This window comes from Sordaria macrospora, chromosome 1 (assembly GCF_033870435.1).
Source record: "Sordaria macrospora chromosome 1, complete sequence".
NCBI lineage: Eukaryota > Fungi > Ascomycota > Sordariomycetes > Sordariales > Sordariaceae > Sordaria > Sordaria macrospora.
In genome coordinates, this window is record NC_089371.1 from 1915375 (window position 1) to 1929275 (window position 13901).

The following is a 13901-nucleotide window of genomic DNA, read 5'->3' on the forward strand; positions in this document are numbered from 1 at the left end:
TCCTTTGGTCACAGCAACATCGACCTCAGTCCTCAGTATCCATGTTTTCGCTGGCAGGCGGGACATTGACGAGGTGATACCCCTGGTGACCGGGTGTTTGAATGTGAACCGAATTTCTACTAGCAGAAGGCGTGACCGTGGCGTTGGCGGGAATGGTATGGACGCCGTGAGGGTGAACGGGCGTATTAGTGTTCACAGTGGAAATGAGCGCTGGGTTGATGGTATCGTCAGCCATGACCGGATTGACGGCAGGCGTAGCGGTGGCAGCGGCGGCAGCGTCATTGATATGGACCTAGGTGATCATGTTCTGAATGTTTTGGGTGATTGCCTGCACGCTGTTGGGGTGACCAAAATCCAGGAGTGCGTGGACGTTGGCGAGAGCGGGGGAAGGGTTTTGGGTAGCGGTGCCCCAGAGGTGTTCATTCATGGGAAAGAAACCGTCCAAGGGGTCGTTGAAGTTAAAGAGCGTACCCTATGCTGCCTCATCTTCCTCAGAGATGGGAGTGGCATCAACCGTATAGCGAGGCATCCATGTGTCTACGTTGGCGGCGCGAAGCTTCCTAGATCCTGCGACAGGACGGCAGACAATTCTGCAACCTTCGTCTGTTTCCTCGACACGGACGACTCCATGGAAGTGAGTGCGGATCAGCGCGGCATCCTCGGCGTTAACGGTGCCCCAAAGAAGGTTGCCGTTGCCGTCATAATTGAGGAGCTTGATCTTGAGATACGGCGAAACGCGCCTGCGAATGTCCTGAGACCGACGGGGATTGTACCGATAGTCGGGATTGTCCAGCAACAATCTAGCCTTGATCTCATTGGCCATGCTGAAATATTTGTCGCGAATGTGCGGCTGCTCATCACGCCACATGTTGCCAACAATGACCGCTAAGTGAGGTTAGTCTCAGGGTCAACCAATATAGATCATAGTGACAGGAGACCTACATATCTCATTGTTGTGCAGTCCAGGGTTCTGTTCGCGGATCTGACGATGATGGTCCTTGCGGTACAAGATGTAGGCATTGGGCGGACGAGGAATCTTGGCCTTCTTCTTCTGCTGCTGCTTGGGTGCCTCAGCATGGATGCCCTTGGGATCCCAGAACAGATTGCCCTCAACGACGACACTATCGGGCTTGAACAGCTTGACGGGGCCAAGCAGCATGATCTCCAGTGCCTCGGTATCGCGAGCAAACATGCCCTCTTCACCAGTCGCTTTCCTAAAGCAAATGGTCAGTACAAGGTAAGGTGAGAGATGGGTGAGGACACTTACTTGTATTCGGCGACGATGCCAGCATGAATGTCAGGGTGGGCGATAGTGAAGTCGCTCAGAGGAATGGCAATGATCTTGCGGTCGTTCCAGTGCCCAAGTTGGTTCGAGATGCGAGACCAAGCCATGGTGGCCCTGAGTTCCGCTGACGTCGGAGCGGGGTGCATCAAGTTGTCTTCCATTGTTTCGATGGATTGTCCGTTGATGATGATCAAGGCAGATGCTTGAGATTGTCAAAGACTTGGGCAATTGAAAGTGGAAGGGGGAGTGGGTTGATTGCGAAGATTGGTCCTGGTTGTCGACTATTGTTGCGATGTAGACGGAGGAATGTAAGGAGTGGGAGAAAGGAAGAATTGGAAGGGAGGGAGATTATAAGGAGGGGCAACGACGTCGGGATTTTTGGTTGGAACCGCTTTGTTTATTGACGGTTATTGACACGGCCCTGAATAGCAGTCACTGGGCGGTGAATGGCTCGGGGATTCGATGTAAGCCCTATCATTGGCTGTAAGGGCTCTCTTTTGGCAAACTGGTTGTCATCCCAAGTCACCGGTAAGGTCCAGCCCTTGCTGTTTTGGGCCTGAATAACTTTTTTCTATTCAGAGGGAGGCCAACGGCTGGGAGTGGGGCAGGAGACGTTTTGTGGCGTGGTTCTCATTCACTGAATCTAGGAGGTTGAGGGACTTGGCAGCTTGCAAATTGAAGTGAATGGAAGTTCACCAAATATTTTAAACGGCGATCATTTCGCGAGTCGTCGCCATGATGGTTTTGGCGGTTCAGACATTTACCATCGTCCTCAGCAGCCTGCATGGCGAGCGCTGACCAAACAGATATCAGGCGAGAATGTCTGGGTTGTTTTTGTTTTGGCATCCGTCCTATTTTAGAGATTGCATCATGCTAGTTAGAATGCTGTAGCGCTGAAGGTTCAATTGTACGAGGGCAAATTGCGAACAAACGTGGGTTTGAAGCATAACCATCTTGGAGGGATCTTGACTCAACTAGGCTTGCCTACTTGGTTACGTTGTTGAGCATTACAGATGCACAAGCAAGAGTGTCTCGAGAAGGCATTCCCTGTGAGTATGTCCCAGTTTCCCCATTCCATCATCATGAGGCCAACTGGGAACGTGCAGATTGCGACACTTGTCTCATTAGGGGCAACCATGAGGCAAGCCTCTTCGCCAAGTACGTCGCTAACGGGAGTCAGTTATGAGCTACGAAAGAAAGTTTGTTGGGTCAAGACTCACGCTGCGTTTTCCATTGCGTAGACAAGATCCTCCTCGGCGAAATCGGCCAGATGGGACCTGAACAGCATCACCTGAACCCTGCCAAAGTGCAAGGCGGTCACAGGGTTGAGACCGGGCGCGATGTCGCTGATTATGTCAACGTCTGGGGCAGACATGCTGAAAGTGCGGTGCAGACGACGACTTCTGGTGTGCTTCGATGCGGTGATAGATTGGATGGGATAGACGAAGTGTAAGAAGATTGACGTGAATGAACGTGAATGACGGCGGGACTGCTTTTGTTGGAGAACAGAGTTGACGAGTGTTGTGTCGGAGAAAGGAAGAGCGGGCTTTTGTTAATGTATTGAGCAGGTATTTGTAGGCAATCCAATCTGCACTGCGTGCGGTCAATGTCATGGTGAATGGCAGACCAATTATCTCCCGCAGCACATCATCCTATTGTTCGCGGGTACGGGTGCGCATTTTTACTGTTGTTGCTGTGGCTTGCCAGCTGTACACCTTTACGTGATTGGTCAAATTGACAGTTTCCCTAAGGTTGGCCGGGAAAACAATAGGAAGGATTTGGGATGAAATGTGGTATGCGATGTCCCTCAAGTCAAGTGACCTCTGCCAACCTCACGAGAGAATAACAAGAACTCGGGACAAAATTTGGCATGTAATACCCCACAGGTCAAGTGATACCCGCCCCAAGTCTCACAGGAGAACAATAGGACGGACCTGAGATTGAAACCGGCACGCAAGCCGCCCGAAAGAGTTTGGGAACCTGAGTCCTTAAGTTGTTCACTTCTTCGAAACGTCCTGTCGAGAAAACTTCTCCTGCCACCCAGCGGTCGTCTTGTAGCTTCCTCGAGCACTCACTGTTGAGTCTTCCTTTTCGTTAGCGACTGACATGGAGCTCATCAACACGCAACGCACCTCGGGCCAGAAAGGCCAGGATCTCGAAATGGTGTACAAGGTAACAACATGTCTACCCTGGATACACTCATTTACTTATCACTGATGAACTGGCCAGAAACTCCATCAGTTACAGGCTAGGCTTTCTCGTTCACACCTTTCAGAGGCAATCAAGGAGTTCGAAGAGAACCTTCAGTGTCTTTTTCATGAAGCCAAGATCTTGCTATGCACGAAAAGAACGAAGTATCGCCAAAGCTGGTTTGGGTCTAGCAACGAGTTCGGGCCTAACAACGAGGAAAAAATCATCAAGGCAGCATGCTGCGTCATTGAGTCGACAAACATGATTCTCAACTTCCTCTCGTTTCTCGAGAAGAAACGAGGATTGCCATCAGGTGGAGATCAAAGACTCCAACAAGCTGCCTACAAAGGCCAGCAGTTTGCAACGCGCCTGCTTCGCTCACTTACAATTCACAAGGATGCTCAGGAGATTCCCGGAAAGGAATTTGGCCTGGTCTGCGGAAAAGAGGTGCATGTGTTGGGTGGTCACGTTGTGCGCAGGTCAAAGCGAGATGTCGTGGGGCAGGCGGGGGGAGTGAACTGGCATGTTGACCATACACATCACCCTTTGAGGCGCGTTCCAGGCACTCCATGGCACAAGTTCTTTGGCAATGTGGAAGTTGAACCCAACAAGCCACTTCACCTCTTCGGTGATTTCACGTCCCCCAAGAGTGATCGCAATGGCCATCGAAAGTTTCCTGTGATCATCCCTGAAACTGCTATGTTTATTCAGGACGAAATTAGCAGCGAGCATCAGCAAGTGGCTACAATTCACACAGAGGTGAGTCCTTCAATGTGTTAAAGGCTGCAAAAAAAGAAAATCAAAAAAAATTCAACACTGACACAAGATAGAATGAACACGCCCAGCCGCCAGCACTCACGCCAATTGAGCAAGATGTAAGTTTCTCCATCTCATTAAATGGTTATCAACTAATATATGACAGGATCGCCTTAAGAAGTTGGACTTCGCCATGACAGCATCTTCTCCTGGCTATGTTGCAGAAGGACAACCTGAGGTAGTGTGGCATCATGGAGGCTTACGCGAGGTTTGCAATTCCGCCCACTGCTCACGGATGACAATGTGCTAACAACCAATTGACAGTTTGTGGATTACAGCCAGGAGCGCCAGTTTAGTATTCTCTCCAAGGTTTTCGCTCGACCCGCTCTTTGGGGGGATATTCTGGGTCTTGCGGATCACTTTGACCCTCGAGAGGGCGTGCAGCAAGAGGAGCACGTTTATCACATTTGATGGAGGTGGTAAAATCCGCGGCTCGTACGTACATGCTAGTTTCAATCAAAGAAAGTATATGAACCATGATTCGATCAGATTGCTTTCACTTTTGTTCTTACCAAGTCCACAAAGCTGCCCTGTCTTATGTAATCCAACCCGTTTTTGAAGTTCCGCCCCCAAGGCAGCAAACCTCCTCCCCACCCCGTCCTCGCCCCGGTCGTCGCGCAGTGAAGGGAGAGAAGCCGCCCCACCCAATTCACCGACCAACCCCCATGCCTCTTATTTAAGAAAGCCCAGTTCATCTCTTCCACTTTCACCCCCTCCCACCACCTTACCTCGAACATCAACTTCACAACCTAAATCTCGGCTGCACTTCCTCGCGTGCTGAATGTTCCCCAATCAGAACTCAACAACCAGAAGTACGATGTCCAGCGTCGATCAAATCGTCAAGACGTTCGCCAAACTCCCTGAGGGCGAGCGCAACGCAGCAGTCAATGCTATCTTAGCCATGATGCCCCCCGGCCCTGGTCCTGTTCGCCAAATCCCCGAACCTGTTTCACAAGCCCCCGCGCCAAAGAAGAAGGTCAACGGCTTCATGGGTTTCAGATGTAAGTCAAATCTGAATCAATCTTGACGACGATCCATACTGATTGCCTTTCTGTTTCAGCGTACTATTCCCCGCTCTTCTCTCAGTTTCCTCAGAAGGCGCGATCGCCCTTCATGACCATCCTCTGGCAGCACGATCCCTTTCACAACGAATGGGATTTCATGTGCTCGGTGTATTCGTCAATCCGCAACTACCTCGAGCAGTCGAACGCGCAGCGGGAGAAGAAGATTACCCTGCAATACTGGCTTCACTTTGCTGTCCCCGTCATGGGAGTGCTTGGTCGCGAAAACTACTTGCCCACGCTTGGCTGGGACCTCGTCACGATGCCCAACGGCACTATCGACCTTATGCGCATCGCTATGCCTTTGTTTAGAAAGAACCTCCAGCCCATGAACGGCCTATGCCTGTTCACCAAGTGTCAGGAGGGCGGATTGCAAGTCGACAACCAGCACCTCGTCATTGCCAAGCTTTCAGATCCTAGCTACGACATGATCTGGTTCAACAAGCGCCCTCACTATCAGCAGAGACACGCCGTCCAAGCTGACAGTTCTGAACTCGGTGTGTCGGCGCTCTTCCCTCGCAATCACGCAGTTGCTGCAGAGGCAGATGACGTCGCCACTCTTCAACTCCCTCATTGGATGCAGCAGGGAGATTTCGGCACCGAGTCCGGATACTCACCTCAGTTTGAGACCTTGTTGGGTTCCATACTTGAGAATGGAAACGCCACCAGTAATGATTCCTACAACATGGCTCTGGCTATGGATGTTCCTATGATGGGTTAGTGGATGATGAGGTGCCATGTCACTTAGCTTTACTCGTGTGCTGACGATTTGGCAGGATTCAATGGAGGAGCATAGAAGTACGGCACAGTCACAACTTTCCTTTCCTTTCCTTTGTCAAATCTGGTTTCGTGGTATGTGCATACAAAGCGATGGCGAAAAGGGTCTAGTTAGGTTTCTTTGTGCATTCATTCGGGGCAAGTCATGAGACTTCAGGATCCAATGGGGCGGAATGGGCAATTATTCGGCAAGGAGACAGGTAACCGCCTAGGTCTAGATGGCAGGATCAAATCAAATCGATTGAAACCAGCGACGTCCACCATCTGATCTGGGATGGCCTTCACTAGTGAATCAATTGAGCGTAAAGCGTCTACGGTATCATTGCCGGATTTGACATGTCGTCGAGATAAAGCTATGGCCCGCCGCTGACGCCAACGCTTATGCATGCAACCTCACGCTAGCGCGGTTCCGTCGCGAAGCAGTGTGCACTAAATACATTAGTGTACAAGACGTACCCCTCATTTATGGATCCGTGTCCCAAAGTTGCCTCGTGTTGCTTTGAGGTAACTTGCGGCTTCTGGGAGATCCGCATCAGCCCCAGCTGCTTCCCGTCCAGGTCTCTTTGTACAAGGAAGGTACAAGAGATGTACATTCTATTCGAGAGAGTTAGCATCCCGTCAAGGTTTCGCGCCGGCTTCAAGTACGGTAGCCATAAGGATTCATTATCTGGAGGAAGAACCAAATCTCATCATCGTGCGTTTGTAATCGTTGTCGTTAATCGTCATGTCCCTAAAGCCATCCCCAGTAGTGTACAATCTGTCTTGAGCAATTGCACAAGACGGACGCTGGATCCTACACTCACCCGGAGCTTCCGCTTTTGACCAATAATATCGTATTCTTGTTTTCAGCTCCCTTGCATTCCATGTGGAGCCCCGTGCGTACTGCATACAGGATATCATGTGTGCCTTCGGTATCTGTACTGTGTCTGCAAGAGCGTACACAAGTGAATACCGAGCATTACGACGCATTACGCTAGGTAGTATATAAAACTTTATAGTATGAGACAGATCATATAATAGTTCTCCACAAATAGTTGTTGAGTAGCTTGATATTTCAGGCTACTGGAAACAGAGGTCGAATGTACTATTAAGTCTGCCCTAGGGAATTTTCTTACTGGGCAAGTCTAGTGTAGCATCCACAGGCACTTTCCGGATGTAACCAACACGTCCGGGTAGAACCCGGAAATGTATCAACGTGTGCAACATACTAGTGTATAAAACAGGCAGAACCATGGATGATTACGCGTTCTGTTTGATTCCAAATTTCATACTAATCTTCGAGGTGGTCTTGCTTGTCCCTAATGAACTCTCAAAAATGATATGTCAATCAGTGGCGTGGCAGGCGGAGTGTTTGCTAGTATGCTTGCTTAGTCCGTGGCTTGGAATTGCTAGCGAGATCGCCTGACTTGCAAACATGTCTTGTGTGTGACTGCACACATGCTTGACGGTCAATCCTATTAGCTCAAAATTTTCATTCTGCGATATGAAATCTCGTAACTCGTGTAATACTTCCGAGCGGCTAGTTGGAAGGAAAGCTTCTACCGAAGTTTGTGCCTACCTCTACGGATATAAAATCTGTTTTCACTCTGTGTCTTCACATTGTCTGTTGATGCATGATACATGAAGCCTGTTTTGCTTATCGTACCAAATTTTGACTTTCTGTATACCAGAAGAATACGGATCTAGAGTCCGTCCTTTCAGAGTCGGATGTGTAGTACATAGGCTCAGAGTGCTTACAAGAAAAGGAACATGTGTGACTACGGTGTTTCATCAGGTAAAAAGATATATCTGCTTCTGTGAACCGTAGTTAGCTCACGTACCTAAATTCCAGGCTCGTTAAAATACCAATGATACCCTTTCTGATTTGAGACGGCTAGATGACAATATGCCCGCAGCCCTTGTTTTCAGATTCGCTGTCGAGTGAAGACGGTGTTAGACACTGGATCAGTACCTGTTTTAGGCTTCCACCTTACCTTGTGGTGTGCAAGCGGACTTACTAATATGTGTGGGGTCGAGATCCAAATATGCGTCGGTCCCACACGCCATACTTGGTCTGACCTTTTCACTTCTGGTCACCCTAGATCTTCTTCTCCAATGCCGTATAAACTCGCGAAAACTGGGATCCAGGATGGTGTGTTAAAGATCTCCAACAACTACGATCCATACGCTGCATGACGGCCGCAAAAGCACATGACATACTTCCTCGCGGTTTCGTTACGGCCTGGATTCCTATTGTCGTAAGTCTAGAATAGGTACTTAAACACAATGAGTTCATCGTTGAAATACTCACAGATCCAGAACTAAATGTAGTTTTGCGCAGAGACTCCGTCCACTTCCAACCCCTCCACCACCAGCACCACCTCCTTAACCTGACGCGCCTCAGTCTACCTTACCATCCTACATACGACAACCCAGGACCCTCAAACCCAAGCCCCAGCGCAAAGGCGAGCACACGACCACCAGGAGAGCGATCCGATACTATCACAGCCAGTAGCGGCGGTTCAGGCAAGCGAGGCCAAGGACAGTGGTGGACTTGGGATTTCGGATGTCGGATGTCGAACATCGGATCGATTCATGGAGGATCAAACAACCAGGATGGAACCAGAAGGAGGAAGAGAAGAGGGAAATGGGACCATGATCGAGAACGCAAGGAGATATCGCTCTTGGACATCGCAACCTTCTATCCGCGCCGACCACCACTGGATCCAAAATCTGGAACCTGGCACTGGTAAGGTATCCATCCATTCACCATCCATCCAAGCGATCAGCTAGTACGACAACGGCGACCACGACTCTGAAGCAGCACCGGGGCGACAAGAGACAAGCGCCAACCCACCGAGGGAAGGAACCGGGATATGCTGGCGGCTGGACATCAACATACCCTGCCAGTGCGAGGATGGGGGAAAAAACGGGAAAAGCAACAAGGAGGGCGATAAAGAGAGAGAAGCCAAGATGAGACAGACTACATCTATCAAGAAGAACACGCGGACGGAAAGGGGAAAGAGGATTAGAGGGAAACAGAAGTCTTGAACCTGGAGAGACAACTTAACGACAGGACGAAAAAAAAGTTGACCGACCGGGTAAGGAAGAGGGCGGGGACAACGAAACTTGACTTGGACTCTTCTTCCAGACTCTAAATATGTTTTCTCGCCATCCAGAAATCAAGCCTTCCGCTTCATGAACGAAACGAAACAGACCGACCGACCGACCGACTGAGAACACATCCACCGAACGAAAAAAGACTACGACGCGAACTCTCGGATGGGAGGGAGAACGGGAAACTTCGAAGCCACTGGACCGAAAACGAACAACTTTTTTTGCGAAACAAGAAGCAAAATGACGTACGGAAGCCGACATGATGACAGCAGGAGTGGCGTTTGTCCTAGGTGATACGAAAAAGCCACCCAAAAGTGAAGAGGACACAGATCCGAGGCCAAGGCCATTCAGTTCACGACTGAGCAGACGAAGAAGGACAAGGTAAGTGGAATTAAGTTTAACACTAACACCTGATGACATCTCCAAAAAGGGAATGCGGAACTAGGTACAGAGGGGTACATAGCACATTGCTAAGATATAAAGACGTCTGATGAAAACTTTGGAAGATATTGCGGAACCGAGAACAAGATAGGGGAAGCGAATATCGTCGGGCGTGTGTGCTCACGGCGCGCACTGAAGCGTGAAGCCAGCGAGAGGAATGAAGAACCGAGTATGCCACAGCATCGCCACGTATTGCAGGACGATTAATCCTCGTCTTGCTGATACGAAATCTTGCGCATCTCGCCGAGTCTGTAGCGAGCAGCGTTGAGTGCATTTTCGAGTTGGAGGATTTCGACCTGTGAAAGAGAAAAACATGATTAGCAACAAACGATCATCAGGAACAACAGAAGATAGACGGAATTAGGAGAAATACGTACCTGTTGCTCCATCTCGCGCACCTTGAACTCATGCGACCCAAGCTTGCTGTAGTCCACTTGCTCGTCATCGGCATTGCGGTCCTTGATCATGCTCTGGACCTGTCTAACGAGCGCACGGCAGGCGGCACCGACAGCCTTGCTGGCTTCCTCCAGACTCTCCTGGTTCTTGCTCATGAAGCCGGCCTTTACACGGCTGGCAGCCACAAGCTGGGCGGTGGAGGCCGCAACATTGTTAGATGCAACGATGAGCTGCTCGGGGCTGTTGCGGTTGGAGAGAACACCGTCGGCAGTCTCGATAAGGGTGCTGGTGGAGTTGGCTACAGCCTTGGCGGCGGAAATGAGACCCTCGGTCCATCTGTTGTTCTTCTTGTAGAAGGCAGTGCGCGAAGACGAACCACGACCAGCCTGCACGATCTCCTGCTGTGTAGCGGTGGCCGCCTTGATGAGCTGAGAAATGGCGGTAGTAATGGCCATGGCGGCATCGAGGATGGAGTCGTGGACCTTGAGTTCGTAGGTAGTGTAGCCATCGCGAGGCTTGTTCTTGAGCTTCTGCAGACGGGCAACGGCAGCAGCAATGGCATCGGCGGCCTTGCTGAGTTCTTGATCGACGATGTCGCCAAGGTCACCCTTGTTGGCCAGCTGACCGAAGCCAGGGGCGAAGGTCTCGACAAGCTTGTTCAGCTTTTGCAGGTTGATCTGGACATCGTTGTTGCTGTTGATAACAACATCCGTCTTCTGAAGCGGATCCATGCCCTCAAGGCGGAAGCTCAACAGACCGCGGAAGAACTTGACTGTTGAATGAGCGGATGAACGGGCACCGTTCATCAAGGAGTCACCCTTCTTCTCGTCAGTAGCGAGACGAACGAGACCCTTGGTATTGCTGCACACATCCGCGATGGCACCAGCAAAGATGTTGGCGTTCTTGATCAGTTCCGCCGGGCTGCTGCTGGGACCGTCGGCAATGAAAACGTTGAAAGCGGTAGCAAACTCCGTGGCACTGGCAGACGCCTTTTCAATCTGCGAGAGGACATAGGAAGGCGAGGCGTTCTGGTTTCCGGCTGACATGGTGGAGTCGAGCTCATACATGGCATCATCAACACGCTGAACGCTAGCTTGCAGCACAGAGTCGATAATCTCGTTGACCTTCTCCAGCTGTGAGAGGATCAAAGCGTCGAGCTGGCCGTCAAGGGCAGAATCGGAGACACCCTGGTTGTTCCTGAGCTCGCTGAGCTCAATCAGTGTCTGGTCCATGCCGGCCTTGTATACCTCGAGCTCCTCCTCCTTCTCGCGAAGCAGCGCTTCAAGATCAGAGCTGCCATCCCGTAGCTTGGATTGGGCCTCCTCCAATGCTCGGGACTTGATACGCAAAGCTTCCTCTAGATCGGCCATCTCGCGGTTGTACTTGGAGAGCATTGTAGAAAGCTCGTTGCCCTTGCTGCGCTCGAGATTATCGGCGCGGTCCAAGGCCATACGCAGCTCCCTCTTGAGCTTCTCAACTTCATCCTTGTTCGAGCCTGACAGCCTGTCCTTTTCATGAAGGGCCCTATCGCGCTCTCTAATCATGTCTGCCAGCTCCAAGTTCTTGGTCTTGATCTCACGCTCAAGCTTCTCCCGCTTCTCAATCGCTTCCTGAGCCGAGGCCGCCTTGAGCTGCACCGACTTGAACTTTTGGAGGAGGTCGAGATGCTCGTGACGAAGCTGGGAGTAGAGCTTTGCAAGCGCTTCATACTTTGTCCTCCAAGTGTTGAGCTGTTCTTGTAAAGCACGAATCTGGTCATCCCTGCTGCCGATTTGCTGGCCATAGTTACCCTGGATCTGTTGCAACTCGCTTTCCAAAGCCTTGACCCTTTGATCGTACTGCTGAAGCATGAGCTGATCACGCTCGTACTGGGCACGGGCGTTCAGATTCTCCTGTTCAAGCTCAGCAAGGCGACCTTGAGTCTGCCATTGTGTCTGCTGGGCCATCAATTGCTCTTGCTCCCTTTGCTGTTGCTCCATCAACCGACGTTGTTGTTCTTCGAAATCACGTTGTGCTTGTAGTTGTGCTTGTTGCTGCGCTAGCAACGCCTGCTGCTGCTGTGCTTCCAAAACTCGCTGCTGCTCCTCGTATTCCCGGTTCTGCCTGTCAAGCTCGTTCTTCCAGAACTCGGCCATGTCATCGGGCTCTTCGGATTTCGGCGCTGGAGGCGGAGGTGTTGGGCGCTTTTCGATTTCGTGCTTTGGCCGAGCAGGCAAAGCAGGAGCGTTTTCGTCCTCGGCCAAAAGGTTGGGCGGATCTTGGGGAAGTTTGGGAATCGTGATCAAACTGGTGAGATATCGAAGGTTCGAGCACTCGTAGTAAAACTTAACCAGGCGGTAGTGCTGGGCATCGTATCTTCCGCGCAATGGCTCCAACGCATCGACGTCGCCAGTTGAGGAGTGCATGGCGCGAAGCATGCTAGTGATGAACTTGTAGATGCCATAGCTTTCGGTGACCAGAGGGACAAGGGCCGATATCCTGCACTCGTTGTTGCCGACGTTCCGGAAGTGAGAGAAGATAAGCTTCTGGAATTGGTCAATCTTGTCCTGAAGCGTCATGAGGTCTGTGATCGTTTCGTAGCCCTCGTTGGGATCGTTGATGGCCTTAAGACTGATGTATTCCTCGTACTCAAACGTGCCGTTGAACTCGGGGTGTTGTTGGTGGAATGAAAGCTTCGCCAGGAGGTAGTAGACGTATTCCTTGATCAGCGGCCCATATCCGCGCATGCCTTCGCCGCCCATGCCACGGTTCAGACTGTCGATCCAGCCGCGGTTGGCCATGGCCTCCCTCAACGTCGCCGGGTGGCCTTCCTGGAGGACCTTGTGAATGGTGATGAGGGCCTTGAAGGTCTGGACCTCGTCGGCCATGATGGGCTGGACCTTCATGCCTGCCCAGAAGGACTGGGAGGACTTGTGGTCCCAGGTGTATACGATACAGCTTCGAACATGCTTGCGTTTCGGGGCAGTCTCTTCGGCGCTGGTGGCCTTTCGGATATTAATGGCCAGTTCGGCTTCCGATCTGTGTAGCGGCAGCATCGGTCAGTATACATGCGCATTAGCTATTTGGGAGGTGAAATTGGACGGGCGTACTTGGTATGATCGAGACTTCTTATGGTCGCCATGTCGGACAGTCAACGGAATGCCGTGTCTTTGTAATGATTATATTAGGTGTAGATGGAGTTGGCAGTTGGCGAGTTATTAGGAATGCGACAACGACCCGTCCCGGCAGAGTGTTGGGCGCGCGGGTTTGGAGGTGTTTCAATTAAAGCACAAGAAGTGGTCCAAACTAAACAATAGGTCAGAGAAACTCGAGAATATCACGCGGCGACGGTCTTGTCGTCGGCGTCGTCGTCGTCGTCAGCCTTTCCACTTGGACCAACAGGAAAGTGAGCTATGACACCTGTGGTTGGAGAAGAAACAGGAGGTTCCAGGTTCTGGAAGGTCGCACGGCGTCCGGGTACAGCCACCTTCGGTCTCGCAGCTCCCACCATCTCGCCTTGGCAGATATGGCCAATGGAAATGCCGGAATGTTTTCGGGGTGGGGGGACATTGCAATGAAGACCCGATTGACGGCCCGCTAATTTAAGATTCATTAATGACCAAACCGTCATTTTGACTCCCTGAATGCCCCTTGCCCGCTGGCAGTCTGCTGTCAAATCTTCAAGGTCTTCTTCATGAATGTTGTTCGAGGCTCCTAGCTCGAATGTGCACATGGAGATGGGGCGTTGAAGATCTCCAGGACAGGCATCAACCTCTTGCGGATTTTGGTGGCTGCGTAGGTATCACTTCCCGACGGGATGTATCGAACTTGTGGCAGTCGCAACCGACACTACTGAATTT

At 51.1% G+C, this 13901-nt stretch overlaps 5 protein-coding genes across 5 annotated transcripts; 2 read left to right on the plus strand and 3 right to left on the minus strand.

Annotated features, from left to right (window-relative positions):
* Nucleotides 1-123: 123 nt before the first annotated feature.
* On the minus strand, nucleotides 124-1544 carry SMAC4_05404 (uncharacterized protein). The gene is made up of 3 exons (XM_003347057.2): nucleotides 1268-1544; nucleotides 943-1214; nucleotides 124-885 (listed from the first exon to the last, which is right to left on the minus strand). Exons 1-3 carry the CDS (start codon nucleotides 1444-1446, stop codon nucleotides 473-475), a joined length of 864 nt encoding a protein of 287 aa, XP_003347105.1. The 5' UTR covers nucleotides 1447-1544; the 3' UTR covers nucleotides 124-472.
* Nucleotides 1545-1943: 399 nt separating this feature from the next.
* On the minus strand, nucleotides 1944-2844 carry SMAC4_05403 (uncharacterized protein). Its single transcript, XM_003347056.2, has 3 exons — nucleotides 2506-2844; nucleotides 2274-2451; nucleotides 1944-2136 (listed from the first exon to the last, which is right to left on the minus strand). The coding sequence occupies exons 1-3, from the start codon at nucleotides 2658-2660 to the stop codon at nucleotides 2095-2097; spliced, it is 375 nt and encodes a 124-aa protein (XP_003347104.1). The 5' UTR covers nucleotides 2661-2844; the 3' UTR covers nucleotides 1944-2094.
* A 193-nt stretch (nucleotides 2845-3037) lies between these two features.
* On the plus strand, nucleotides 3038-4702 carry SMAC4_05402 (uncharacterized protein; the record flags this gene model as incomplete). Its single annotated transcript, XM_003347055.2, has 5 exons — nucleotides 3038-3457; nucleotides 3515-4234; nucleotides 4306-4350; nucleotides 4398-4499; nucleotides 4556-4702. Exons 1-5 carry the CDS (start codon nucleotides 3392-3394, stop codon nucleotides 4700-4702), a joined length of 1080 nt encoding a protein of 359 aa, XP_003347103.1. The 5' UTR covers nucleotides 3038-3391.
* A 312-nt stretch (nucleotides 4703-5014) lies between these two features.
* Nucleotides 5015-6444, plus strand: SMAC4_05401 (uncharacterized protein). The gene is made up of 3 exons (XM_003347054.2): nucleotides 5015-5292; nucleotides 5352-6068; nucleotides 6129-6444. The coding sequence occupies exons 1-3, from the start codon at nucleotides 5073-5075 to the stop codon at nucleotides 6146-6148; spliced, it is 957 nt and encodes a 318-aa protein (XP_003347102.2). The 5' UTR covers nucleotides 5015-5072; the 3' UTR covers nucleotides 6149-6444.
* A 1290-nt stretch (nucleotides 6445-7734) lies between these two features.
* On the minus strand, nucleotides 7735-13425 carry SMAC4_05400 (uncharacterized protein). The gene is made up of 3 exons (XM_003347053.2): nucleotides 13152-13425; nucleotides 10044-13080; nucleotides 7735-9962 (listed from the first exon to the last, which is right to left on the minus strand). The coding sequence occupies exons 1-3, from the start codon at nucleotides 13181-13183 to the stop codon at nucleotides 9870-9872; spliced, it is 3162 nt and encodes a 1053-aa protein (XP_003347101.1). The 5' UTR covers nucleotides 13184-13425; the 3' UTR covers nucleotides 7735-9869.
* Between the last annotated feature and the right edge of the window lie 476 nt (nucleotides 13426-13901).